The sequence below is a fragment of the Capricornis sumatraensis genome, chromosome 9 (genome assembly GCF_032405125.1).
Source record: "Capricornis sumatraensis isolate serow.1 chromosome 9, serow.2, whole genome shotgun sequence".
Lineage (NCBI taxonomy): Eukaryota > Metazoa > Chordata > Mammalia > Artiodactyla > Bovidae > Capricornis > Capricornis sumatraensis.
The window spans coordinates 9,896,525-9,923,511 of record NC_091077.1 but is presented as its reverse complement, the minus strand read 5'-3'; the positions used below and the strand labels follow the sequence as shown (position 1 = coordinate 9,923,511).

The following is a 26,987-nucleotide window of genomic DNA, read 5'->3' as shown; positions in this document are numbered from 1 at the left end:
GCTCCCTGACCGTAGATATCAGACTTGCCCCAGCCATCAGAGCTGAGTGGTCCCCTCACGCCCTTCCTGGTGGCTTAGCAATGACCTCAGGATCTGCTGGGGGCCCGTGGAGAAGGAGTCTGCCAAGACCATAGTCTTGGTGATACCATCCTGGTAAGTCAGTGAAGGATGGAGAAGGGGAGTGAGATGGATGGGCTGGGGAAGAGGAATTTCTTTCATCCCTTCCTGGATGGAGAAAGAGAGAAAATAAGAAAAAGAGGAACCAAGACCAATTCTATACTCTCTGACTGGGAGAAAGGTGCAGAGTCACGTGGGGAAAAGCATTTAGGGTCCGTAGATGCAGGGCACCATAAGACACCTTTCTCCAAAACTGAGGTTCTCCAAGCGCAATCCTGGGCCAGCAGCAGCCATGTCCCCTGAGAACTTCATGAGTATGTTAGTTGCTCAGTCATGTCCGACTCTTTTCGACCCCATGGACTGTAGCCCTCTGGGCTCCTCTGTCCGTGGAATTCTCCAAGCAAGAATACTGCAGTGGGTAGCCATTCCCTTCTCCAGAGGGGCTTCCCAACCTAAGGCTTGAAACTGCATCTCCTGCGTTGCCGGTGGATTCTTTACCATCTGAGCCACCAGGGAAGCCTGAGAGCTTCCTAGAACTGTTGATTCTCAAGCTGCATCCCGGACTCTCCCAGGGCGCAGCTACCTGGGTTTTAACCAGCCCGCTAGGTGACACTGATGTACACTTAAGGCTGAGAACCACTGCCGTAGAGAAGTCAAAGACTTCATATCAGCTAACAAAGACAGTTGTAAATGTGTGGTCAGGAAGAGGCTCACCGTAGTATAGGCAGTCCAGAGAAACCTGAGCATCACCCTACAAAATCCTCAAACCCAACTCTAAAAATCCTTGAAAAGTGACAAAGTCTTGTCTGGAGACTTCTTTACCACTTCGCTACCTGGGAAGCCCAGTGTTATTTTACAAACTCACTTTTCTTGTCATTACATTAACTACAGAAATAAGCATGTAGCACATCCTGCTTTCTGCCAACTAGACATTTGTTCACAGCTTTCTTGTTGTTATGGAAACTGTTTATCTCTGAAGAGTCTGGGCTGGGGCTGGGAGTTTTTGATTTGAATACACTTTTTGAATAGCTGTTTGACACAATACAACAGTGTGTATTTTACTGAGGGTGCAAAACTATCTCAATGGAAAGTGATAGTTTGTCTAGAACATAAGAAAATTTCTTGTCTGCAAAGTGACTGCTGAGAGCAAATATACTTCCAAAGTGCCATTAGCTTTAAAGCTTCAGAGAGTCTTTTGTTACCATGAAAGCTCCCTTTAAACATTCCACTTAACTAGCTTTCTGGCTTCATCCAAAGTTTCCATTTTCCCTAAAAATACACTGACTGCTGTACCAAATGCTTGAGACCAGAAGGTTACTCACTTGCCTTCCTCCTCAGCTGAATTGTAGTGAAGTTTAAGTGTTAGTCGCTCAGTCATGTCCAGCTCTTCGATAACCCATGGATTTTAGCCCACCAGGCTCCTCAGTCCATGGAATTCTCCAGGCAAGAATACTGGAGTGGGTTGCCATGCCTTTCCCTAGGGGATCTTCCTGACCCAAGGATCGAACCCGGGTCTCCCATATTGCAGGCAGATTCTTTATCATCTGAGCCATCAAGGGAAGCCGCAGCTGAGCTGAATCAGTTTAAGTAATCCCCAACCTCATTGTGCTGATTGTAGTTGCTGCTGCAATTACATTCTTTACCTAATATGGTGTCATTTAAAAAACTGTATGAGAAAGGAGGAAGGAAGGAGGGAGGAAGGGAGAAAGGGAAGGAAGGAGAAGGGAAGAGATAGGAAATTGTGCCTTCACAAAATCCAGATTGAGTGCTTTGTAAAGACTTAATAAGAAAAAAAGAATCATTAAAAACTACTGTCAAATTTGATGTGACCAAGGTACTTGAAGATGACTTAGATGTAAAATTGTAAAACTTCAAAAAGGATTCTGCACCTGAACTGTTTTGCAAAGCTCCTTACTTCTTTGTTCCACATTCGTGAAAAAAAAACAAACAAACAGAGGATAGATTTCAGCCTATGTGTATTGCTGAGGCAAGGTGCTTGATAAAGATCCACCATCAATTTATTCATACTCAGAGAAAAGACCTTGGTCTCCATCAAAAAACCTTAAGCCATACTTAAGTTACAGTGTCGAAAATATGTTTGTGCACGTTTCAGCACTGATCCCCACCACAATAAATGCTGCTGCTGCTAAATCGCTTCAGTCGTGTCCGACTCTGTGCGACCCCATAGACGGCAGCCCACCAGGCTCCCCCGTCTCTGGGATTCTCCAGGCAAGAACACTGGAGTGGGTTGCCATTTCCTTCTTCAGTGCATGAAAGTGAAAAGTGAAAGTGAAGTCACTCAGTCGTGTCTGACTCTTAGCGGCCCCATGGACTGCAGCCTACCAGGCTCCTCCATCCATGGGATTTTCCAGGCAAGAGTACTGGAGTGGGGTGCCATTGTCTTCTCTGCACAATAAATGAGAGGGAGTCTATCGAGTGATCACCTGGAATCAGATCATAGAGTGCCCCTAAGGAACTTGAGGTTCACCAGAAGCAGAGGAAGAGTGTTATCCCTCCATATAGCCCTAGTTATTAAACCATAATTGATGCTAAAACTGTGTCTTGTTGGTGGAGGGTGAAAGGAAGCAAGGGAGGAAAGAGAGAAAGTTAAGGGGAAAAGAAGAAAGCAAAGATGATCAGGTATGGGTTTAATCTCTCTCAATTTCGTTTTCTATGAAGCTTTCCTTCACTGAAGAGATGTAGTGGTTTATGAACAATATCCAGCTATCTCGCAACAACTCAGTTAGACCTTTGAGACTGTCTCACACATGGATGGTTTTCTTTAAGGAAACAAAGATCAACCAAGGGGAGCTATAAGGAGTCCATGGATTTTCCCAGAATGTACAGATCTACAGGGAGCTGAGATGGAGCTCCATTTCTGACTCCCAGATTTGTTTGTTGTTTACCTTTTATTTTGTATTGGGGTATATCCAATTAACAAACGTTATGATAGTTTCAGGTAAACAGGGAAGGGACTCAGCCATACATATACATGTATCCATTCTTCTCTAAACTCCGTTCCATCCAGGCTGCCACATACACTGAACAGAGTTCTACGTGCTATACATTAGGTCCTTGTTCTTTATCCATTTTAAACTTAGCAATGCATACATGTCCATCCCAAGCTCTTTTCCCTTCCCTCTACCCTTCCCCCACCCCAGGCAACCATAAGTTCGGTCTCTAAGTCTGTAAATCTCTTTCTAAGTAAGTTCATTTATATCACTTCTTTTTATATTCCACATATAAGAAATTCATCCAATGGTTCTTCTCTGACTTACTCACTCAGTGTGACAATCCATGTTGCTGCAAATGGCATTACTTCATTCTTTTCAATGGCTGAGTAATATTCCATTGTACTTATATGCATACCACGTCTTCTTTACTTATTCCTTTGTTGATGGACATCTAGGTTGCTTCCATGTCTTGGCTGTTGTAAACAGTGCTGCAATGAACATTAGGGTGCATGTATCCTTTTGAACCATGTTTTTCTCTAGATATATGCCCAGCAGTGGGGTTTCCGTGTCATATGGTAGCTCTATTTTTAGTTTTTTAAGGAACCTCCATACTGTTTGCCAGGCTTCCCAGGTGGCACTAGTGGTAAAGAACCCACCTGCCAATTCAAGAGATATGAGTCAGGGGTTCAAACCATGGATCAGGAAGATCCCCTGGAGAAGGGCATGGCAACCCACTCCAGCATTCTTGCCTTGAGAATCCTATGGACAAAGAAGCCTGACAAATTACAGTCCTTATGGTCACAAAGAGTCAGACAACACAGAAGCGACTTAGAACACATGTACACATACTGTTCTCCATAGTGGCTATGCCAATTTACATTCCCACCAACAGTGGAGGAGGGTTCCTTTCTCTCCACACCCTCTCTGGCTCTTACTGCTTGTGGATTTTTTTTATGCTAGCCTTTCTGGCTTGTGTGAGGTGATACCTCATTGTAGTTTTGATTTGCATTTCTCTAATAATTAGCGATGTTGAACATCTTTTCGTGTGCCTCTTGGCCATCTGTATGTCTTCTTTGCAGAAATGTCTGTTTAGGTTTTCTTCCCATCTTTTGAATGGGTTGTTTGTTTTGATGCTGTTGAGCATCACAAACTGTTTGTAATTTGGCGAATAATCCCTTGGCGCACATCAAATCGCATCATTTGCAAATATTCTCTCCCAATCTGTGGATTGTCTTTTCTTTTTGCATATTTTCCTTTGCTGTGCAAAAGCCTTTGAGTTTAAGTAGGTCCCTGTTGAGGTCCTTTAATGGACTGGAACCTGATGGTCCAGAGTCGACGATAAGAAAGTGAAAGAGAGAAAGAGAGAGAAAGAAAGAGAGAGAAAGAAAGAAAGCGAGAGAGACAGACAGACAGACAGACACGGGGACCCAAGCTCTGAGGGAGCAAAGGTGCTTTAATGATCTTTCTGTGAGTATATATAAGCTGTTGTACAAGAAATTTCTTTCAGCAATGATAAAGATCAGAAAACCAAACGTACAGTAACCATTACCAAGGGAACAAGGGATTAATAATGGTCACAAGATCAGGAGACAATCCATATCTCAAGAAAGAGGATCGAGACTCAGCAGCTTTGTCGTAAGGAGAATGTTTACTGAAGGAGATTCAAGCCTGTCTCATCCTATGACCTCAGTCCTGGGAGCAGCGTGCCATACCACTGGTTGCTGGCAACAGAAACTGATAAGAAACAGAGGATTTATGAGAAACAGCATGTAGGAATCCTCCTGTTAAACATTCCCTGGTAATTCCCCCTTATTTATTTATAATATTTGTAAAAAGGGTTCTGACCATTTGAGTTTGTTTAGTTTTAACAATTTTTGTATGAAGGCAATGGTAAATGACAAATATAATTATCAAGACAATTACCAAAATTACAGTTCCAGACCCGATGGTGTGAGTAATGCTTTGAAATCATTTGCATGGGTCTAGCCCAGATAATTGATCAGCTAGTTGTTCAGCTAAAGTTTTCAAATTAGTGGAAGAGGGCAGATTTTTAGAAAAGGTTTCAAAGATTTCTTTTTGTAATAATTGTACATTCAGAGAAGCATTATCATGTATGTTTTGTAAGTGAAATTTGATTTGTTCCCAGTTGTAGGCACTATGATTGAATTGAACAGGAGTAACACAAAATTGAGTAGAATTCCAATCACATTTTAGCATCACCTGTTTTTTCATCTGTTAATTGGTCTCCAACCCATTTGATGGCTGTTTTTAGTTCCTGTATTTCATCTCGAATATCCTCACCTATCTGAGCCTGAGTGGCCCACATAGTATGAGCATCTTTAGTCCAATTTTGGATAAAATTATGTGTTTGAACTGAGGTTTGTAAAGCAACGCCAGTGACAGCAGCAGTGGTGCAAATAGCTATTAATCCCAAAATGCCAAGAATCAGCCATCCAATGAATCATTTAGATCACCAGAGCAGTTTAGTAAGTAACCAGGAAGCAAGCCATGGGACCTTCTTCCCAGGGCCGCTGGAGATTTATTGGTAACCACAGACTATGTCAAGATCAGAGAATCTAAAGGGATTCATTTCTTAAGAAAGCAGAAGAGTTAAGACAAGTATAGAATTTGCAATTTATACAAGTTTCAGAACCTAAAGTCTTATTTAATTGTAAACTTCCTATAGCTAGAACAAAAGGAAGGGGAACACAAGCTTGTATGAAATATGATTGATTATAACAAAAGAAATAGTTTCTATGACTACAATTGCTGCTGCTGCTGCTGCTAAGTCGCGTCAGTCGTGTCCAACTCTGTGCGACCCCATAGATGGAAACCCACCAGGCTCCTCTGTCCCTGGTATTCTCCAGGCAAGAACACTGGAGTGGGTTGCCATTCCTTCTCCAGTGCATGAAAGTGAAAAGTGAAAGTGAAGTCGCTGAGTAGTGTCCGACTCTTAGTGACCCCATGGACTGCAGCCCACCAGGCTCCCCCGTCCATGGGATTTCCCAGGCAAGAGTACTGGAGTGGGGTGCCATTGCCTTCTCCGATGACTACGATTGGTCCCTGTGAGATGTCCAGTCCAAGTTCCAAGTTCTTTGGTGCTCACAGCAAGTTTCCACATGTCCCATTGTTCAGGCTCAATCTGTTTATCAAAGACGATTCGAGGACAAGGGGGGGCCATTCCACCTTCAAGCCACCCAAGAAGTCCTTTATCATGGAAATGCTATATTGTAGTGTTAGTAACCTTCTATGCTACTTGAGTAGTATAGTCACACATAGTGCTGTTGATATCATCTGAGCAGTTAGATACGCACATACTATGGGGTCCCCAATTAACAATGGTGTAATTGGCCATAAACATTAATTTCCCTGATTTATCTTGACATTTATCTCAATAAACAGGAGTATATTTAAAGTCTTTATAAGTAAACCCCTTACATTCTAACTTTTGTATGTATTGACATGTAGTATTGACATGGTTTTTATCAAAGGACAGGGCAGTAAACAGTCCAAGCAATGTGTGGAAGTTCCTTTTTGGAGGCAGGATGAAAGCCCATGTTTGTCGACTAACATTAATACATAATTTTGTTGGGCCCATGCATAAAGGAAGGATTTCATAGCCTAGAGAAATGTTAGTTAGTCTTCCTTCTTCCTCAGGATGAGAGGGCGCCTCCAAATTCCAAGGAGGGGGCATATGTGTTGAGTCATTAGTGGACGAGATTGGTCTTATATCTGTCCATTCTATAACCTACAATAAAAGGGGGGGTTAGATATATAAGCCCAATAAGTGTGATTAATCAAGTCAGCCTGAGTGGGGGAAGCAAAAGCAAACAAAGCAAGCATAGCAACAAAAATATTTTCAGGATTCTGAGGCATTCCCTGTTGAGAAATCAGATTTTCAGCTTGATTAGTAAGGGGTTTTACCTGTCCCCAAGTAGGGAAATCATAAGGTCTATGACGTTGAGTGCGGCGTTTTTTGGAAATTCTTAAAGCCGCCATGGCTTGTATTGGAATTTCTTCCTCTTGGGGTTTTTGTTGTTTCGTCTCTAGTTTGAATGTTGGGGGCCCCCTTAGGTCAAATCTTCCGAAGAAGAAGCCATATGAGTTCGTTGGATCCATCTGGAGAAATACAAGCATACCCCTTTCCCTGTAAGATTAGTTTCCTAGATTTCCATTGATTAGTTAACCCGTCTTGATACCAAATGGGTAAAAGAAGGGAGGTGTCCTTCAGTGTCTCAAAATGCTTTTCTGCTTTGGTCAAAATTTCTCCTTGTGGTAAGTTTAAAACATTTAAAACAAATAAAGCTATATTAACAATAGTTATAGGCTTAAAGAATATATTGCATTGGAATCTAGTAAAGTCTCTTCTGGATGAGGAAGATCAAAGTGTTCCTGTTTATCCCCCCTTATTTAATTTTTTATTTGTAGTTTCAGTGTGTACTGTGTTTGTTTAACTATGTCTTGTGTTTGTGGATTATAAGGAATGTCTGTAATCTGTTTAATAGAGAATGAATGTAAAAATTATTTGAACTGCTTAGAAATATAGGCAGGGCCATTGTCTGTTTTTATAGAATTAGGTGTTCTCATTATTGCAGAGTAAGCTAACAGGTGGGTTATAACATGTCATGTAGCTTCACCTCGGAGAGGTGTGGCCCATATAAAAGAAGAATTTGTATCAAATGAGACATGTAAGAAGGAAGAGGAAGAAAGTTCAGGGCAATGAGTTACATTCATTTGCCATAAAATTCTCTTTCATTTGTCATAAACCTTTTTTATATTTTTGTATTCATCATTTTATTTGCCATTTCTTATATCCTTTTATTAAAAGCATACATCTTACTTTTCTTTAGCAACTATGAAGTGTCTTGTATATTAACATTTGGTGAATACATTTATTATATTATATTAATATATTTTACATAAATATATATTTATATTTATATATTTATTAATAGTCTAAAATCTCTTTAGTTTTTCTGTAAGAAAAACTTTTTATAAGAGGAAGTTAGTGTTCAGTAATTAATGTTTTAAAATCTTATTTTATTTGGAAATGACCTAGCTATTTAATAAACTTTTATCATTTAGTTTAGTACAATTCTAGAAATTTAAGTTACCCCAATTCTGAGAGATTATTTTAGATAGACATTTTTAAAATATAATTATTTTTAATAGAGTTTATCTAAAAGTTTTCATCTCATTTATATATTTCTTTATATAAAGAGTTACTTTTTTGTTAACAAACTTAGTTTACCTTAAATCTAGGCACAATAAAAGTATAATATAATGTTGATAATTTAAGACATGTCTTAATTAGATTAACAATTATATTTAAATTATATTTATATTTAAATAAACATTATATTTATTATTGAATATTTTTCAGTTCACATGAACTTGAATTTAAATAGAGCTCATTAACTTCATATTGTTCATAAACAAAGACATACATTGAGACATAGATAATTTTAGATAGACAGACAGACATCATTTCCCACTTGAAATTTAAAATATCTTTTTGATTTTTTTTTTTTTTCTGAGTTCCACCAATTTGCTTATGGCTGGACTCCCAGACAGAGTGGGCTATGTATCCCAAGGACATGATAACAGTTAACTTTAGGGTTTTTCTTAGGCCTGTTTTTGTTTCCCAGGCAGAATTTGAGCTCCAAAAAAGTATTTTAACAAGTTAACCTTTTCCTAAGTGCACGTGTAAGAAGAACCAGTTTTGCAATTTCAAAAAAGATTTTATTTTAATCAGTTTTCTCTGGAGTCTAAAGAATATCATGGCTATTCAGTGTCAAAAATATCATTTCTCCTTTGTGTATTTACAGTGTATTATTAATGACATATGCATGAGGGAATTGCTGTCACATTGGATATAAAGCCTTGGCTACAAAATTTTGACAAATAGTAGGACTATTAAGCATACCTTGAGGTAACACAGTCTATTGAAATTTTTTATGAGGCCCAATGTGATTAGGAAAAGGGAGAGAGAAAGTGAATCTCTCTCAGTCTAAAGAGTGTAAAGGTATATTTAAAAAGCAGTCTTGTAAATCAGTAATAATAATGTGCCAATTTTGAGGACTAGTAGTAGGTGATGGGATCCCTGGTTATAATGCACCCATAGGTTTCATAGATGCATTAACTTTTCTAAGGTCTGTTAAGAGATGCCATTTGTTAGATTATATATATATATATATATATATATATATATATATAACAAAAATAGGAGAGTTCCAAGGAGAGCAAGATTCCTCAATATGTTTTAATTCTAATTGTGTGTCTATAAGTTCTTTAGCAGCCTGTAATTTTTCTGTCACAATGGGCCATTGCTCTGTCCAAATAGGCTTGTTATTCTTCCAAGTTATTTTAATAATTGCTTGTGTTTGTTAAATGAGCAGTGGCCCCTAGGAAAAATGTGGAATGTATATCTGAGTTTGCCATTGCATAAGTAAGTCCCTTCCTATTAGATTAAGGGGTGCATTTATCGCATAAGGTCTTAATGTTACAGGTTGGCCTTCTCGTCCCTCACATGGGTATATTTGAACACTTTGATAGACTTCTTGTATTTTAGTTTGAGAAATTCCCACAATCTGGCAAGAGACCTTTTATATAGGCCAGGATTGGGGCCATAAGCGTTTGAAATAATAGTAATATCAGATCCAGTGTCGAGGAGAGCAGAAAATCTTTTACCATTAATTTTGATATTTATATTTGGTCGGGCATAATCAGATACCAATGATGTCCATAAGGATTGTTTTTGATCTGTACTGCTGAATCCACCTGTCTGTACATTATTAGAGGAGTTAATAGAAATGTAAGGCAAAAGAAGAAATTGAGCAATTTGGTCCCCCTTTTTGAATTGCCATAGACTCTGAGATGACATCATAATTTGAATCTCTCCTTTATAATCTGAATCAATTATTCCAGGGTGAACAGTAATTCCTTTAGTAGTCAAACTTAGTTGGCCAAGTAAAAGACCGAAGGTTTGTGGGGGTAGGGGTCCAAAAAGTCCGGTAGGTACTCTAGAAGGGACTGCTTGAGGGTAAAGGAAAAAAATCATTTAGAGCTGGTATATCGATGGCAGCGAGGGCAGATTCTTGGAAGTTTTTTACTAGCCTTCTTAGGGCAGTCCCTTTTTAAATGGTTTTTATCTCCACCTGTAACTCCTCCTTCATTTCCCTTTCTAAAGGCACGCAGCCATTGTCTCAGCTAGCATTTGCATCTTTTGAGCTTCTGATCCTAGATTGCAACAAGCCTTCAAACAATCAGTAATAGTCCCAGTCTCACGAATTGGAGCAATAGCTTTTTGACATTTCTGATTTGCATTCTCATAAGCAAGTAATTTCTCTAGCTGTTTTTTGGTTTCTTCTCTGATTACAGTACGGGAAATAGCAGTTTCTAATCTAGCTAAAAAATCGGCCTAATTTTCATTCAGTTCAGTTCAGTTCAGTTGCTCAGTCGTGTCCGACTCTTTGTGACCCCGTGAATCGCAGCACGCCAGGCCTCCCTGTCCATCACCAACTCCCGGAGTTCATTAGGTCCTTGTAATGTTTTACTGTAGCTACCTGTAGGCTCTCCTTGAGGAGTAATTTGATCCCAAGCTTCAAGGGCCACTGTTTTTAATTTTCATGCAACAAGGGAGGGCATTGTATTTGAGCTTCTATGGTATCAAATTGTCGGGCACCAGTTAACATTTCAAAAGTAATTTGGTTTTGGGGAGTGCCAGCTCAAGCATTCTTGTTAGCATGATCTCTGGCTATTATCATGAAACCACATTGCCCATTGAAGATATTCTCCTGGTTTAAGGAGAGCTTTTATTAAAACTCGCCAATCATAGAGAATAATTTCCAATAGAAAATGCCACAACATTTAGAAGCTCTTTAGTAAAAGGCGAATGTGGGCTATACATAGTTATAGCCTTTTTCATCTGTTGCTTGTAAAAAAATAATAATAATAATACATTCATATTGTGGTATTATGTGCCCTTGAGCATCAGGATTTCTTAAAACTGGAAAGGCAGAGAAACCATTGGCTTCAGAGATTTGTGATTGCAAAGCCAGTAATTCAGAGAACCTCTGTCATGGAGGAGAGCAAGTAAGTGACAATTTTTTGCAAATATGAGTCTGTGTTAAGGACTTATCATTATTATCTAAAAAAGCATTGCCGGTTTTGGTGTCAAAAGGTGTCTCGAGAGACGTTATCAGAATTATTAGGTTCTAGCAAAGGAGAGACTTTTGGAGTTGTGCCTGTTGGGAGAGGAGGAGCATTTGGAGTAGCCAGGATAGGATTAGTAGGAAAATTTTGAAATATTTTATGTTATTTTAATTGGACCTTTTGTAAAGTTTTATCATTTAATTTATATTCATGTAATAAGTGTTCTGTCTGTTGTCGAATATTGGGAGGGCTAGAATTTACCTTGAAATGGCAGAATTACAGCTTTAATGAGGGCCCATAGGGGCCATAAATCAATTGGAATATTTTTTTCCCTTCCTGACAGCTCATTAAACATTTTCTTTGACCTGGTGCCAAGTTTCTAAATCAAAACTGCCTTTATCAGGAAACCAAGGATTACATTTAACCACTGTTTGAAAGCAAGCCTCTATTCATTGGCGCAAAACCAAAAGTTCCTGAGCTTTAAACAAATGGTGAAGTAAAGTAGAGAAATGATGGGGCTTTCTGGCCGTTTGACCCATGTCTTAGTACTTACCGACCTCAATAGGTCCCAACCTCAGTAGCCCCTGAGTCACTCTGTCCGAAATGCCACGTATGCCAAGTCCCTGTTTGGGCGCCACTTGTTGAGCTCCTTTAATGGACTGGAACCTGGCAGTCTGGAGTCGATGATAAGAAAGTGAAAGAGAGAGAGAGAAAAAGAAAGAAAGAAAGAAAGGAAGACATGAAGACTCAAGCTCTGATGGAGCAAAGGTGCTTTAATGATCTTTCTGTGAGTATATATAGGCTGTTGTACAAGAAATTACTTTCGACAATGATAAAGATCAGAAAACCAAACGTACAGTAACCATTACCAAGGGAACAGGGATTAATAATGGTCACAAGATCAGGAGACAATCCACACCTCAAGAAAGAGGATCGAGACTCAGCAGCTTTGTCGTAAGGAGAATGTTTACTGAAGGAGATTCAAGCCTGTCTCATCCTATGACCTCAGTCCTGGGAGCGGCATGCCATACCACTGGTTGCTGGCAACAGAAACTGATAAGGAACAGAGGATTTATGAGAAACAGCATGTAGGAATCCTCCTGTTAAACATTCCCTGATTGGTCCCATTTGTTTATTTTATTTCTTTGTTTCCATTTTATTTATTTCCATTATTCTGGGAGATGGATCAAAAGAGATATTGCTTTGATTTATATCAGAGCATGTCCTGCTTATGATTTCCTCTAGGAGTTTTATAGTGTCTGGTCTCACATTTAGGTCTTTAATTCACATTGAGCTTATTTTTGTGTATGGTGTTAAAGGATAATCTAATCTCATTTTTTCCCATGTAGCTGTCCAATTTTCCCAGCATCACATGTTGAAGAGACTGTCTTTCCAACTTTGTATAGCCTTGCCTCCTTTGTCTTAGACTAATTGACCATAGATGCATGGGTTTATTTCTGGGTTTTCTATTCTGTTTCATTGATCTATATTTCTGTTTTTGTGCCAGTGCCACATTGTTTTGATGACTGTAGCTTTGTAGTATTGTTTGATTCCCCGCTTTATGTTGCTTCCCTCTGCCCTTTTCTCCTTCATAGTAGACACAGGCCATCCATGGAACCAGAAAACCAAACAGCAGTCTCAGAATTCCTCCTCCTGGGACTCTCAGAAAAACCAGAGCATCAGATCTTCCTCTTCGGGCTGTTCCTACCCATGTACCTGGTCACCATCTTTGGAAACCTGCTCATCATCCTGGCCATCATCACAGACTCACACCTCCACACACCCATGTACTTCTTCCTCCATAACCTGTCACTGGTGGACATCTTCTTCTCTTCCACCACTGTCCCCAAAATGCTGGTGAACCTCTGGACACAGAGCAAAGCCATCCCCCTTGCAGGCTGCCTTGCCCAGATGTACGCCTTCCACCTGTTTGGGACTATGGACAGCTTCCTCCTGGCTGTGATGGCCATTGATCGGTTCGTGGCCATTGTCCACCCTCTGCACTACTTGGCCATCATGAGTCCCCGTGTGTGTGGGCTGCTGGTGGTGGGGTCGTGGCTGATCACCAACCTCCAGTCCATTGTCCACACCAGCCTCATGGCTCAGTTGACCTTCTGCGCTGGCTCTGAAATCCCCCACTTCTTCTGTGACCTCATGCCCCTGCTGAAGCTCTCCTGCTCAGACACACACACCAACGAGCTAGTGATCTTTGCATTCGGTATTGTGATGGGCATCAGCCCCCTCATGTGCAAAGTCTTTTCTTATACTTGCATTTTTTGGACGATCTTCAGGACCCCTTCTGCTCTGGGCAAATGGAAAGCCTTCTCCACTTGTGGCTCGCACCTCACTGTAGTGACGCTTTTCTACGGCACCATCTTTGCTGTGTACCTGCAGCCGGCATCTCCCATTTCCTCCCAGAAGGAAAAGGCAGCTGCCCTGATGTATGCTGTGATCATTCCCATGCTGAACCCCTTTATCTACAGCCTAAGGAACAAGGACATGAAGGCAGCCCTGAGGAAGCTGGGTGGCAAAGTAGCACCCATCAGTCCTAGGGCAGAATAGCTGTTTGGCACCTGCCATGTTCCAAGACCACAGTTCAGCGCATGGGACACTGAAACACATCCACTGCTGCTCTCAAGGCATTCAGAGTCTGGTATGGAATAGAAATCTGTCAAGAAATCATCACAGGTCAACACGGTAAATGTGTCTGTCGTAAGAGATGAATGAAGCACTGCAGGAAAGAAAAGATGTGTATTTTCCCCATGGTTTATCTTCCTCCTGAAGGTCAGAGTAGGAGATTTTGAAGTAGCCATAAATTGGTCCTTCTGGGGTGTCTTATAGAAATGGTACATGGATAATCCTAGTTGAATGAAAGATTAGCTACACTCAATTTTCATGAAGATCTTTGTCTTCAATAAAGATAATGTGGAAGCAACCTAAATGTCCATCAACAGAGGAATGGGTAAAGATGTGGTATATTTATACAATGAAATATTACTCCGCCATAAAAAGGAGCAAAATAGTACCATTTGCAGAGGTGTCAATGTACCTAGAGACTGTCATACAGAGTAAAGTAAGTCAGAAGGAGAAAAATGAGTATCATATAGTATCGCTTATATGTGGAATATAGAAAAAAAATGGTACAGATGAGTTTATTTGCAAAGCAGAAATAGAGACACAGACATAAACAACAAACTTATGCACACCAAGGGGGCATGGGAAGTAGGATGGACTGGGAGATTGGGACCGACATATATACACTATTGATACTATGTATAAAATGGATAACTAATGAGAACCTACTGTATAGCACAGGGAACTCTGCTCAGTGCTCTGCGGTAACATACATGGGAAGGAAGTATAAAAGAGATGGGATATATGTATATGTGTAACTGATTTGCTTTGCTGTACAGCAGAAACTAACACAATATTTAAAGCAACTATACTCCAGTCAAAGTAAAAAAATAAATAAATGGTCTGTGTCTTAAAAAAAAAAAGTGTGTATCACCATGCTTCCTAAGTGACTGGAGGAAGGACTCTGAGAACATGAGATGAGCTCACTTGCTTTCCGATTCAGCAGTCATCAAGCTCAGTCTCACAGAGGGCCTAGTGATCCTGACTTTGCATGGGGATCAATGTCATCAACGGCCTCCCATGTGCCCCAGATTGGGACATAGGAGAGGCTGGCATTGGATCATGCAGATCGTGATTCAGCAGGCTGACACTGGACCCTGGAATCTGCCTTCTTAACAGGCTCTCCAGGTGGTCCTGAAGCAGGCAGCACAGAGACCACAGTGGGAGCACACTGGCCCTGAACTAACCACAGAGTCCATGTGTTTCCTGAGATTTCATCGCATGGTTCCAAACCCTATACGATTCTATAGGCGCTGTCAGCAACAAGTGGATGCGGTAGGCTAAGCTACATGAAGAGGTTGGATTACGGGCTGAACGTCCTCCAAAAAGATAGGTCACAATCTAACCCCTAGTACCTAAGAACATGACCATTTCTGAAAAGAGGGTCTTTGCAAGGTAACCAAGTTATAACGAGGTCATTAGGGTCCTAATCCACTGTGACTGGCATCCTTATAAAAAAGGTAGACTTTGGACACAGACATGCACCCACGGAAAAATCCATGTGAAGATGAAGGAAGAGATCAAGGTGATGGTTCTAAAAGCCAAGGAATGCCAGAGATTGCCAGCAAACCAAAATCTTAGAGAGAGGCATGAACAGATTCTTCCTCACAGTTCCCAGAAGGATCTCTGTGTGAGTGTGTGTGTGTGTGTGTTTATGTCTGTGTAGAAACTCTGGAAGGTTACACAAAAGCCACTAAGAGAGATTATTCATTGCGGGGCCTTGCTAAGAACTGGATGAAAAAGGACCTGGATTGGGGAACATTTCATTATTCCATTGCATGAATTTTTTTTTATTTTATTGAGTAGAGTTGTCGTGTCAGTTTCAGGCAAACAACAAAGTGACTCAGTAATACATACACATATATCCATTCTTTTTCAGATTCGTTTACCATATAGATTATTATACAACATTGAGCAGAAAGTTCCTGTGCTATACAGTAGGTCCTTATTGATTATCTGTTTTATACATAGTAGTGTGTATATACGAATCCCAAACTCCTAATTCTTTCCTCCTGCCCCACATTTCCATTTGGTAATCATAAGTTTGTTTCTGAACTTTGTGAGTTTGTTTCTGTTCTGCAAACAGTTTCACTTAGCTTCACTTGTAACGCGTGAGTGCTCAGGTACTTCAGTCATGTCCAACTCTTTGTGACCCCATGGACTGTACCCCTCCAGGCGCCTTTGTCCATGGAATTCCCCTGGCAAGAATACTGGAGTAGGTTGCCATGCCCTCCTCCAGGGGATCTTCCTGACCCAGGGATCAAACCCATATCTCTTACATCTCCTGCATTGACAGGAGGGTTCTTTACCACTAGTACCACCATAGTTTTACTAATATTAGTTTAACTTATAATACTTTCACTTCACTTATATCATTTTTTAGGTTCCACATATATGTGATATCATATATTTTTCTTTCTCTGATTACTTCACTTAGTATGCTAATCTCTAGTTCCATCCATATTACAGCAAATGGCATTATTTCATCCTTTTTTATGGCTAATTTACCATATGATTCCACAGTCTTATTCATGGACATATGTCCAGAGAAAAACCATAATTCTAAAAGATATATGCACCCCAAAGTTCATTACAGTAGTACTTACAATAGCCAAGACATGGAATCAACTTAAATGTCCATTAACAAAGGAATGGATTAAAAAAAAAAATGTGGTGCATGAATAATTCCTTAACCAAGAGTTAGTATTTACACATTTTAAAAGTTAACATTTTTAAGACATTAAAAAGCCAGTTGGGGAGAAGGTAAAAATAGAAGGATCCAGAAGATAAAAAGGGAAACAGAAATGGGAGGCATGACATAGAAACCCAAACACCAAAGAATAAAGTCCGCCAACAGTTTCGATTCAAGAGTTGAAGAGAAATCCCTTAATCCCCATTCAAAAATAAGCTTGGTCCCCTCTGGAAAGAAAAGGTTATATATATACCCATCTGAATGCAGAGTTCCAAAGAATAGTAAGGAGAGATAAGAAAGCCTTCCTAAGTGATCAATGCAAAGAAATAAAGGAAAACAATAGAATGGGAAAGACTAGAGATCTCTTCAAGAAAATTACAGATACCAAGGGAACATTTCATGCAAAGATGGGCACAATAAAGGACAGAAATGGTAGAAATAACAGAAGCAGAAGATAATAAGAAGAGGTGGCAAGAATACACGGAAGAACTGTACAAAAACAATCCTCACAACCCTGATAACCATGATGGTGTGATCTCTCACCTAGAGCCGGACATCCTGGAATGTGAAGTCAAGTGGGCCTTAGGAAGCATCACAATGAACAAAGCTGGTGGAGGTGATGGAATTCCAGCTGAGCTGTTTCGAATCCTAAAAGATGATGCTGTTAAAGTGATACACTCAATAGACCAGCAAATTTGTAAAATTCAGCAGTGGCCACCCTGGTGGCTCAGAGGATAAAGCGTCTGCCTGGAATGCAGGAGACCCAGGTTCCATCCTTGGGATGGGAAGATCCCCTGGAGAAGGAAATGGCAACCCACTCCAGTATTCTTGCCTGGAGAATCCCATGGACAGAGGAGCCTGGCAGGCTACAGTCAATGGGGTCACAAAGAGCTGGACACGACTAAGCAACTTCACTCACTCAGCAGTGGCCACAGGACTGGAAAAGGTCAGTTTTTATTCCAATCCCAAAGAAAGGCAATGCCAAAAAATGTTCAAACTACCACACAATTGTGCTCATCTCACACGCTAACAAAATAATGCTCAAAATTCTCCAACCTAGGCTTCAACAGTACATGACCCAGGAACTTCCAAATGTTCAAGCTGGATTTAGAAAAGCCAGAGGAACCAGAGATCAAATTGACAACATCTGTTGGATTATGGAAAAAGCAAGAGAATTCCAGGAAAATATCATTTTTCTGCTTTATTGACTACAGTAAAACCTTTGACTGTGTGGATCACAATAAACTGTGGAAAAATTCTTAAAGAGGTGGGAATTCCAGACCACCTTACCTACCTCCTGAGAAGCCTGCCTGCAGGTCAGGAAGAAACAGAACTGGACATGGAACAATGGACTGGTTCAAAATTAGGAAAGGAGTATGTCAAGGCTGTATATTGTCACTTTGTTTATTTATATGCAGAGTACATTGTGCAAAATGCTGGACTGGATGAAACACAAGCTGGAATCAAGATTTCAGGGAGAAATATCAATAACCTCAGATAGGCAGATGACACCACCCTTAAGGCAGAAAGCAAAGAGCAACTACAGAACCTCTTGATGAAAGTGAAAGAGGAGAGTGAAAAAGCTGGCTTAAAATTCAACATTCAAGAAATGAAGATCATGGAATCTGATTCCATCACTTCACAGTAAATAGACAGGGAAACAATGGAAACAGTGAGAGACTTTATTTTCTTGGGCTCCAAAATCACTGTAGATGGTGACTGCAGCCATGAAATTAAAAGATGCTTGCTCCTTGGAAGAAAAGGTATGACAAACCTAGACAGCATATTAAACAGCAGAGACATTACTTTGCCAACAAAGGTCCTTCTAGTCAAACTATGGTTTTTCCAGTAGTCATGTATAGATGTGAGAGTTGGACCATAAAGAAAGCTGAGCACCGAAGAATTGCTGCTTTTGAAATGTGGTGTTGGAGAAGACTCTCGAAAGTTCCTTGGACTGCAAGATCAAACCAGTCAATCCTAGAGGAAATCAGTCCTATATATTCATTGGAAGGACTGTTGCTGAGGCTGAAACACCAATACTTTGGCTACCTGAGGCAAAGAACTGACTCACTGGAAAAGAGCCTGATGCTGGGAAAGATTGAAGGCAGGAGATGGGGATGACAGAGGATGAGATGGTTGGATGGCATCACCAACTTGATAAACATAAGTTTCAGCAAGTTCTAGGAGTTGGTGATGGACAGGGAAGCCTGGTATGCTGCAGTCCTTGGGGTCACAAAGAGTTGGATATGACTGAGCAACTGAACTGATACTGATTTATGCAGCATAAAGTTATTGATTACTTTCCAGGAGCTTTCACTGGTGAACCAAACTGTATAAGTTCCCTATCCTCCCGGAGTTTCCTTCATGACGGAAGGAGTGAAAGGACATAGATTCAGGAACCTGAGCGGCCTGGGGAGGGGCTTGAACCTCCAGACCACCCTGCATGGGAACTGCCATGAGGTTCAGTTTGGGCTGGGAAGGGACACTAGGGCGTTTCCTAGTGAGACTGTATCCTTAGTGGAGTGTATCCTCCACTTTGTCACCCACTCCATTATCCCAAAGTGCCCATACCCCAGACAACAGGTCACAAGTGGCAAGAATACAAACAAGACAATTAGCATCTTCCCCCTTAACAAGGAGTCATGGGATTAAAATGCCCAAGAGCCCTCAAACTCTAAATACCCTGCTGTGACCCTGTTCACATACCCCAGCTGGGGTGGGAATACACGATTCCCTCCTCTACACCACAGACATCAGACTCCCCTCAGACGTCACAGCTGGCAGGTCTCCTCACGTCTTTCCTGGTGTCTTAGCATTGACCTCAGAATCCTGTGGGATCCAGTGGAGACGGAGTCCGCCAAGACCATTCTCTTGGGAACACCCTCCTGGTAAGTCAGCCAAGGATGGAGAACAGGAGTGAACTGGAGGGGTTGGGGAAGAGGAACTGCATCTCTTCCTGAAAGGAGAGAGACTGTGAGGGGATGGGGAGAATGAGAAAAAGAAGAGGGACTGAGAGCAATTCTATAGCCTGTGAGAGGGCAAAAGGTCCAGAGGACAAACTCACTATAGCTAGTCATATGGAGAAAAAGCGTTTTTGGTCTGTGGATGGAGTCACCATAAAACAGTTTTTTCAAAGCTGAGGTTCTTCAAGTACAGTCCTGGACCAGTAGCAGCTGTGTCCCCTGAGAACTTCCTAGAACTATTGTTTCTCAAGCCCCATCCCAGACACTCCAAGGCGTGGGGATTTAACCAGCTCCCTCGGTGGCACTGATGTATACTCGAGGCTGAGAACCACTGTCCTAGTGAGTGCAAGGACTTCCTGTCAACAACCAAAGACAGCTGGAAATGTGTAGCCGGCAAGGGACTCACAGGAGTACAGGCAGCCCAGAGAAACCTGAGCATCACCCTATAAAAACCTCAAACCCAACTCTAAAAACCCTTGAAAATTAATTGAATCTCGGCCGGAGATCTCTCGAGGTTATCCAGGAAGAGCTTGTGCCGCTCACTTTTCTAAAGCTCCCTTTCACCACCTGTTCACCTTCCATGGTCCTGCTCCTCATAGTAGGGATTAGCATCTCTTCCTTGTTCTTAAAACACCATGGGATCACCTATCACCTCTCTTATCCTGATTGAACTATATACTGTGTAGTCCCATTTACTTCAGCAAACCTTCAATCTTTCCATAAACCAATGTTCTTGGAAGGCAGGTAGATAAGAATCTAAAACACTTTAATAGAAGAGGATGACTTAGAACATGTTGGCAGAGTTTAACTACAAAACACCACTGCTCACAGGGTGTGAGTGGCCATACTCGGAAGCAATGGAGTTTGAGAGAGTGAAAATAAACCTCAGTTCCACTAAGAGCCCAGCCACCTGCAGGCTGAGTGCCCAGAACATCCCTCTCAGCCCCCGTCTTTTTTTTTTTCCACTGCACCACCTGGCATGTGGGTTCAGACCAGGAACTGAACCCATGACCTCTGCAATGGAAGCATGGAAATGTGGATTCTTAACCACTACTCTGCCAGAGAAGTGCCAGCCCCAGTCTTTCTATTATCAGCTGTGGTCAACACCATATACCTCTCAGAGTCATTGTGAAATCTACACATGAAGAGACTCTGGGGACTTCCCTGGTGGTCCAGTGGTTAAGACTCTGCATCCCCCTCTGCAGGGGATACAGGTTCGATCCCTTGTCAGGAACCTAAGAATTCACATGCCATGCAGCTCAGCCAAAAAATAAAAGAAAAATTTTTTTAAAAAATAAGTGTTACTCCTTAGAAGTCTCAACACTTTTGTTGCCATTAAATGCCTCATATGTGCTTGTCAGAAATTGGATTTAAGACCAGAGGACTTAACCAGGTAAGAAATGAGGGCAGCATCCCACTGCTGGGCAAACACACTTAGGAAACCAGAATTGAAAGAGACACGCGTACTTCAATGTTCATCGCAGCACTGTTTACAATAGCCAGGACATGGAAACAACCTAGATGTCCATCGGTAGACGAATGGATAAGAAAGCTGTGGTACATATATGTAATGAAATATTACTTGGCTATTAAAAAGAATGCATTTGAATTAGTTCCAATGAGGTGGATGAAACTGGAGCCTATTATACAGAGTGAAGTAAGTCAGAAAGAAAAACACCAATACAGTATACTAACACATATATATGGAATTTAGAAAGATGGTAATGATGACCCTATATGTGAGACAGCAAAACAGACACAGATGTAAAGAACAGAATTTTGGATTCTGTGGAGAAGGCGAGGGTGGGATGATTTGAGAGAATAGTATTGAAACATGTATATTATCCTATGTGAAATAGATCGCCAGTCCAGGTTCGATGCATGAGACAGGGTGCTCAGGGCTGGTGCACTGCGATGACCCTGAGGGATGGGATGGGGAGGGAGGTGGAAGAGGGGTTTGGGTTGGGGAACACATGTACACCCATGGCTGATTCATGTGAATGTATGGCAAAAACCACTACAATATTGTAAAGTAATTAGCCTCCAATTAAAATAAATAAATAAATTTTTTTAAAAAGAAATGAGGGCAGCAAAGGAAAATCCTCTCATTGCTGGAAAGAGATGATGTTAACATTTTACAAGGACCTGGTGAATCATGACACATTGGTTTTTTTCCTATGTTGTCTATGTAGCATAAGAGACACCTAGGTATAGTGCCTAGCATGTAATGTTTTCTCTATAAGTCTTCATTAATTTAAAGGAAGGATAAACATATTCAGTGGAAAATGGAGACTTTAAGAGGCAAACACAACCAAGCTTTGGTGGTCTTGTATGAATCTGCTTTCTCTGACCTTTCTATATGAACCTGATTGTCATTGTTTTTCAATCACCCAGTCATGTCCGACTCTTTGCGATCCCATGGACTGCAGCACGCCAGGCCTCTCTGTCCCTCACCATCTCCCGAAGTTTGCCCAAGTTCATGTCCATGAACCTGCTAATTCCCAATAAATAATGGGAACTTTCTAAATAGATGGGGAAACAAAACTAGGATCAAACTCATTGTCAGCTTAAAATGTGTGAATGAGAATACTATCAGGCATGACTGCATGTTGGCATTTCTTTAAAACTTGCTCTCTCCTGTTCATTCCTTCAGTCCATATTTTCATACTAGTTCATGTCAGAATGTTATTTTACAAGCTTGCTTTTCTGTCACCATATTAACTCCAGGAATATGTATGTAGGACATTCTGCTTTTTGTCAACTGACACTTGATCACACCTTCCATGTTGTCATGGAAACTGCTTATCTTTGAATAGTCCAGGCTGTGTCTGGGAGTTTTTATTTTGAATAAACTTTCTGAACATCTGTTCGACATGATACAACAGTGTATATTTTACTGAGGTTGCAAAACTATTTCAAGGAGCAGTGATGGTTTGTCTAGATCATATGAAAATACAGAATTTCTTGTCCTGTGAAGGTACTGCTGAGACCAAATGTACTTCCAAAATGCCATTAGCTTTTTGTTTTTAAATATATATTTTGTTTATTTGGCTGTGCTGGGTCTTAGTTGTGGCACACGGGCATGTGAACTCAACTCTTTTTTTGTTGTTGTTGTTTATTTGAGATCTTTATTTTTTCTTAGTATGGAAATCAATTAAAAGAAAAAAACTGAAAAATTCACAAATATGTGAAGATTAAACAACATGCTCCTGAGCAACCAACAGGACAAAGAAGAAATCAGAAGGTGAACTCAACTCTTAAGTTGCGGCCTGCAGACTCCTAAGTTGCAGCACTGGGGCCCCCTGCACGGGGAGCATGATGTCTTAGCGCCTGGACTACCAGGGAAGTCCCCAAAAAGCCATTAGCTTTAAAGCTCCAGATATTCTTTTGTTAGTGTGAAAGCTCTCTATAAAACTTCCACTTTACCAGCATTCTGGGTTCATTCAAAGTCACTGTTTCCCCTCAAAATACATGACTACTGTCCCAGTGCACTGAATGCTTGAGGCCAGGGGCCTACTCACTAGCTTGCTGAAACATTTCCGCTCAGTTGAGTCATTTTAAATAATGCCAAACCTGATCATGCTGATTGCAGTTGCTGCTACAAATGTATTATTTAAATAATACTGTAAAAATTAACAAACTATAAGAGAAAGGAGGAAAGAAGGACGGAATGGAGGGAGAGAGGAAAGGAAGGGGAAGGGAGGAAAGGAATGGGAAATATGGTTTCATGAAATCCAAATTGTATGCTTTGTAAAGACTTAATAACAAAAAGGAATCATTTTTTAAAACTTCTGCCAAAATAGATGTGAGCAAGGTAATGGAAGACAATTTGGATGTAGAAGTGTAAAAATCTGAAAGGACTGTGTACCCAGATTGTTTTGCAAGGATCCTTAATTCCTTGTTCCACATTCATGGAAAAAAAAACAGAACACAGATTTCAGCCTATCTATATGGCTAAGGCAAGGCAGCTGATACAGATCTACCACCAATTTCCTCATACTAGAAAAGACCTTGGTCTTCATCAAAAAGTCCAATGAATAAATTTACATACTGGACTCAACTTAAAATGTGAAAGGTATGTTTGTCCACTTCATGCTTCCACTCTTTTGCTAGAGTTTCCAACACCGGTCCTCATCACAACAAATGAGAAGGGGTCTACCTAGTCATCACTTGGGAGCAGATCATAAAGTGCCCCTAATGAACTTAGGGTTCATTGGATTCTTCAGAAAAGTGCTAGTCATCCTTATATCCCTAGTCATGAACCCAAAAGAGATGCTAAAATTACATCTTATTGATGGAAGAGGAAAGGAAAGAGAGAAAGATGAAGGGGAAAGAAGAGAAAGAAGATGATCAGGTTTGGACTTGATTTCCTCTCAATTTGATTTTCTATGAAGCTTGGCTCTATGAAGAGAAATGAAGCTGTTTATGAACAATACCTTAGTTGTCCCAAAACAACTAAGTCAGACATTTGAGACTATCTGTGGCAGAAAGTGAAGAGGAACTAAAAAGCCTCTTGATGAAAGTGAAAGAGGAAAGTGAAAAAGTTGGGTTAAAGCTCAACATTCAGAAAAAGAAGATCGTGGCATTTGGTCCCATCACTTCATGGCAAATAGATGGGGAAACAGTGGAAACAGTATCAGACTTTATTTCTTTGGGCTCCAAAATCACTGCAGATGGTGATTGCAGCCGTGAAATTAAAACATGCTTACTCCTTGGAAGGAAAGTTATGACCAACCTAGATAGCATATTGAAAAGCAGAGACATTACTTTGCCAACAAAGGTCCGTCTAGTCAGGGCTGTGGTTTTTCCAGTGGTCATGTACGGATGCAAGAGTTGGACTGTGAAGAAAGCCGAGCACTGGAGAATTGAGGCTCTTGAACCATGGTGTTGGAGAAGACTCTTGAGAGTCCCTTGGACTGCACAGAGATCCAAACGGTCCATTCTGAAGGAGATCAGCCCTGGGTGTTCATTGGAAGGACTGATGCTAAAGCTGAAACTCCAGTAGTTTGGCCACCTCATGCGAAGAGTTGACTCATTGGAAAAGACTCTGATGGTGGGAGGGATTGGGGACAGGAGGAGAAGGGGACAACAGAGGATGAGATGGCTGGATGGCATCACTGACTCAATGGACGTGAATCTGAGTGAACTCCAGGAGTTGGTGATGGACAAGGAGGCCTGGCGTGCTGCAATTCATGGGGTCGCAAAGAGTCAGACACGACTGAGCGACTGAACTGAACTGATTCTCAGACATAGATGGTTTTCCTTGGGGAAACAGAAATCCATGGAAGGGAGCTGTAAGAATTCCATGGGTTTTCACAAAACACACAGGTTTGCAGGGAGCTGAGACAGAACTCCATTGCTGACTCCAAGTTTTATGTCTCTCATCTTCCTCCTTCTCTCCTTTGTGGTAGACAAAAGCTGTCCATGGAACCAGAAAACCGAACAGCAGTCTCAGAATTCCTCCTCCTGGGACTCTCAGAAAAACCAGAGCATCAGATCTTCCTCTTCGGGCTGTTCCTGCCCATGTACCTGGTCACCATCTTTGGAAACCTGCTCATCATCCTGGCCATCATCACAGACTCACACCTCCACACTCCCATGTACTTCTTCCTCTGTAACCTGTCGCTGGTGGACATCTTTTTCTCTTCCACCACCGTCCCCAAGATGCTGGTGAACCTCTGGACACAGAGCAAAGCCATCCCCCTTGCAGGCTGCCTTGCCCAGATGTACGCCTTCCACCTGTTTGGGACCATGGACAGCTTCCTCCTGGCTGTGATGGCCATTGATCGGTTCGTGGCCATTGTCCACCCTCTGCACTACTTGGCCATCATGAGTCCCCGTGTGTGTGGGCTGCTGGTGGTGGGGTCGTGGCTGATCACCAACCTCCAGTCCATTGTCCACACCAGCCTCATGGCTCAGTTGACCTTCTGCGCTGGCTCTGAAATCCCCCACTTCTTCTGTGACCTCATGCCCCTGCTGAAGCTCTCCTGCTCAGACACACACACCAACGAGCTGGTGATCTTTGCTTTCGGCATCATCATGGGCATCAGCCCTCTCACATGCATCCTCCTCTCTTATATCTGCATTTTCTGGGCAGTCTTCAAGATCCCTTCTGCTCAGGGCAAATGGAAAGCCTTCTCCACTTGCGGCTCACACCTCACCGTGGTGACTCTATTCTATGGCACCATCTTCGCTGTGTACCTGCAGCCAGTATCTCCCACCTCCTCACAGAAGGACAAGGCGGCTGCCTTGATGTGTGGGGTGGTCATCCCCATGCTGAACCCCTTTATCTACAGCCTAAGGAACAAGAACATGAAGGCAGCTCTGAGGAAACTGGTCAGCAAAGCAGCTACCTCTCAGTCCTAGGACAGAAAAGTTGTTCAGCACCTACCATGTTCCAGGACCACTGTTCAGTGCCTTGGACACAAGGATACACGCTGTTTCTGCCCTCAAAACATTCAGCCTGGTGGCTGATGGAGACATGCCAATAAATCATCACAGAGCAACATGGTGATTGTGTCAACAGAGATGAATGTAGTGCTACAGGAAGGGAAAGATGTGTATTTTCCCCACGATCTCCTTCCCCTTAAGATCAGAGTAGAGGAGACTGAAGTAGCCTTAAACTGTCTGAGGTATTGAACTTATAGGATTTCGCCTTTTTGAAGGAAAGATTAGCTGTGCTCAGTTTTAATACTGATAAAGACAATGTGTATTAGCCAGGTGTATTACATCACCGTGCTTTCTAATGACTTGGGGGAGGACTTTGAGATGAGCTGATCTGCTATTGGATTCAGCAGCCACAGTTCTGTCTTACACAGAGTCTAGTGGTTTGACTTTGCAGGAGGACCGCTATCATCAACAGGCCTCCCACGTCCCCCAGATTGGGACATAGAAGATGATGGCATTGGGATCATGGTGATTGTGATTCAGCAGGCTGCCTGGACCCTGGTGCTACAGGTACTATCATCAACAAGCAGATGGGCAGCCTGGGATACACAGAGAGTTAGTATTAGGGGGTGAATTGTGTACAACAAAAAACATGTCAAATCATATGGGTACTTCATACCCAGTACTTCTTTCTCATTGGTGGTATTCAGTTATTAAATCATATCTGACTCTTTGTGACCCCAGGGAGTGCAGCACACCAGGCTTGCCTGTCCTTCTCTATCTCCCAGAGTTTGTTCAAATTCATGTCCATTGTGTTGGTCATGCCATCCATCTAACCATCTCATCCTCTGTTGATCCCCAGCATCAGGGTCTGTTCCTGTGAGTTGGGTCTTCACATCAAGTGGCCAAAGTGTTGGAGTTTCAGCTTGAGCATCAGCCCTTCCAATGATTATTCCTTCCAAAGGCTTGATTTCCTTTAGGATCAATGGGTTTGATCTCCTTGCTGTCCAAGGGACTCTCAAGAGTCTTCTTCTGCACCACAATTTGACAGCATCAGTTCTTCAGCACTCAGCCTTCTTTACAGTC

At 41.6% G+C, this 26,987-nt stretch overlaps 2 protein-coding genes across 2 annotated transcripts; both read left to right on the top strand.

Moving 5' to 3' along the window:
- Positions 1-12,836: 12,836 nt before the first annotated feature.
- LOC138086040 (olfactory receptor 1I1-like) lies at positions 12,837-13,787 on the top strand. The gene has a single exon (XM_068980789.1). It carries the CDS (start codon positions 12,837-12,839, stop codon positions 13,785-13,787), a length of 951 nt encoding a protein of 316 aa, XP_068836890.1.
- Positions 13,788-24,938: 11,151 nt separating this feature from the next.
- Positions 24,939-25,880, top strand: LOC138086012 (olfactory receptor 1I1-like). Its single transcript, XM_068980736.1, has one exon. The coding sequence runs from the start codon at positions 24,939-24,941 to the stop codon at positions 25,878-25,880; it is 942 nt and encodes a 313-aa protein (XP_068836837.1).
- The last annotated feature ends 1,107 nt before the right edge of the window (positions 25,881-26,987 follow it).

Coding starts and splice junctions, on each gene's coding strand:
- LOC138086040 (XM_068980789.1), top strand. CDS start 12,837: ATGGAACCAGAAAACCAAACAGCAGTCTCAGAATTCCTCCTCCTGGGA.
- LOC138086012 (XM_068980736.1), top strand. CDS start 24,939: ATGGAACCAGAAAACCGAACAGCAGTCTCAGAATTCCTCCTCCTGGGA.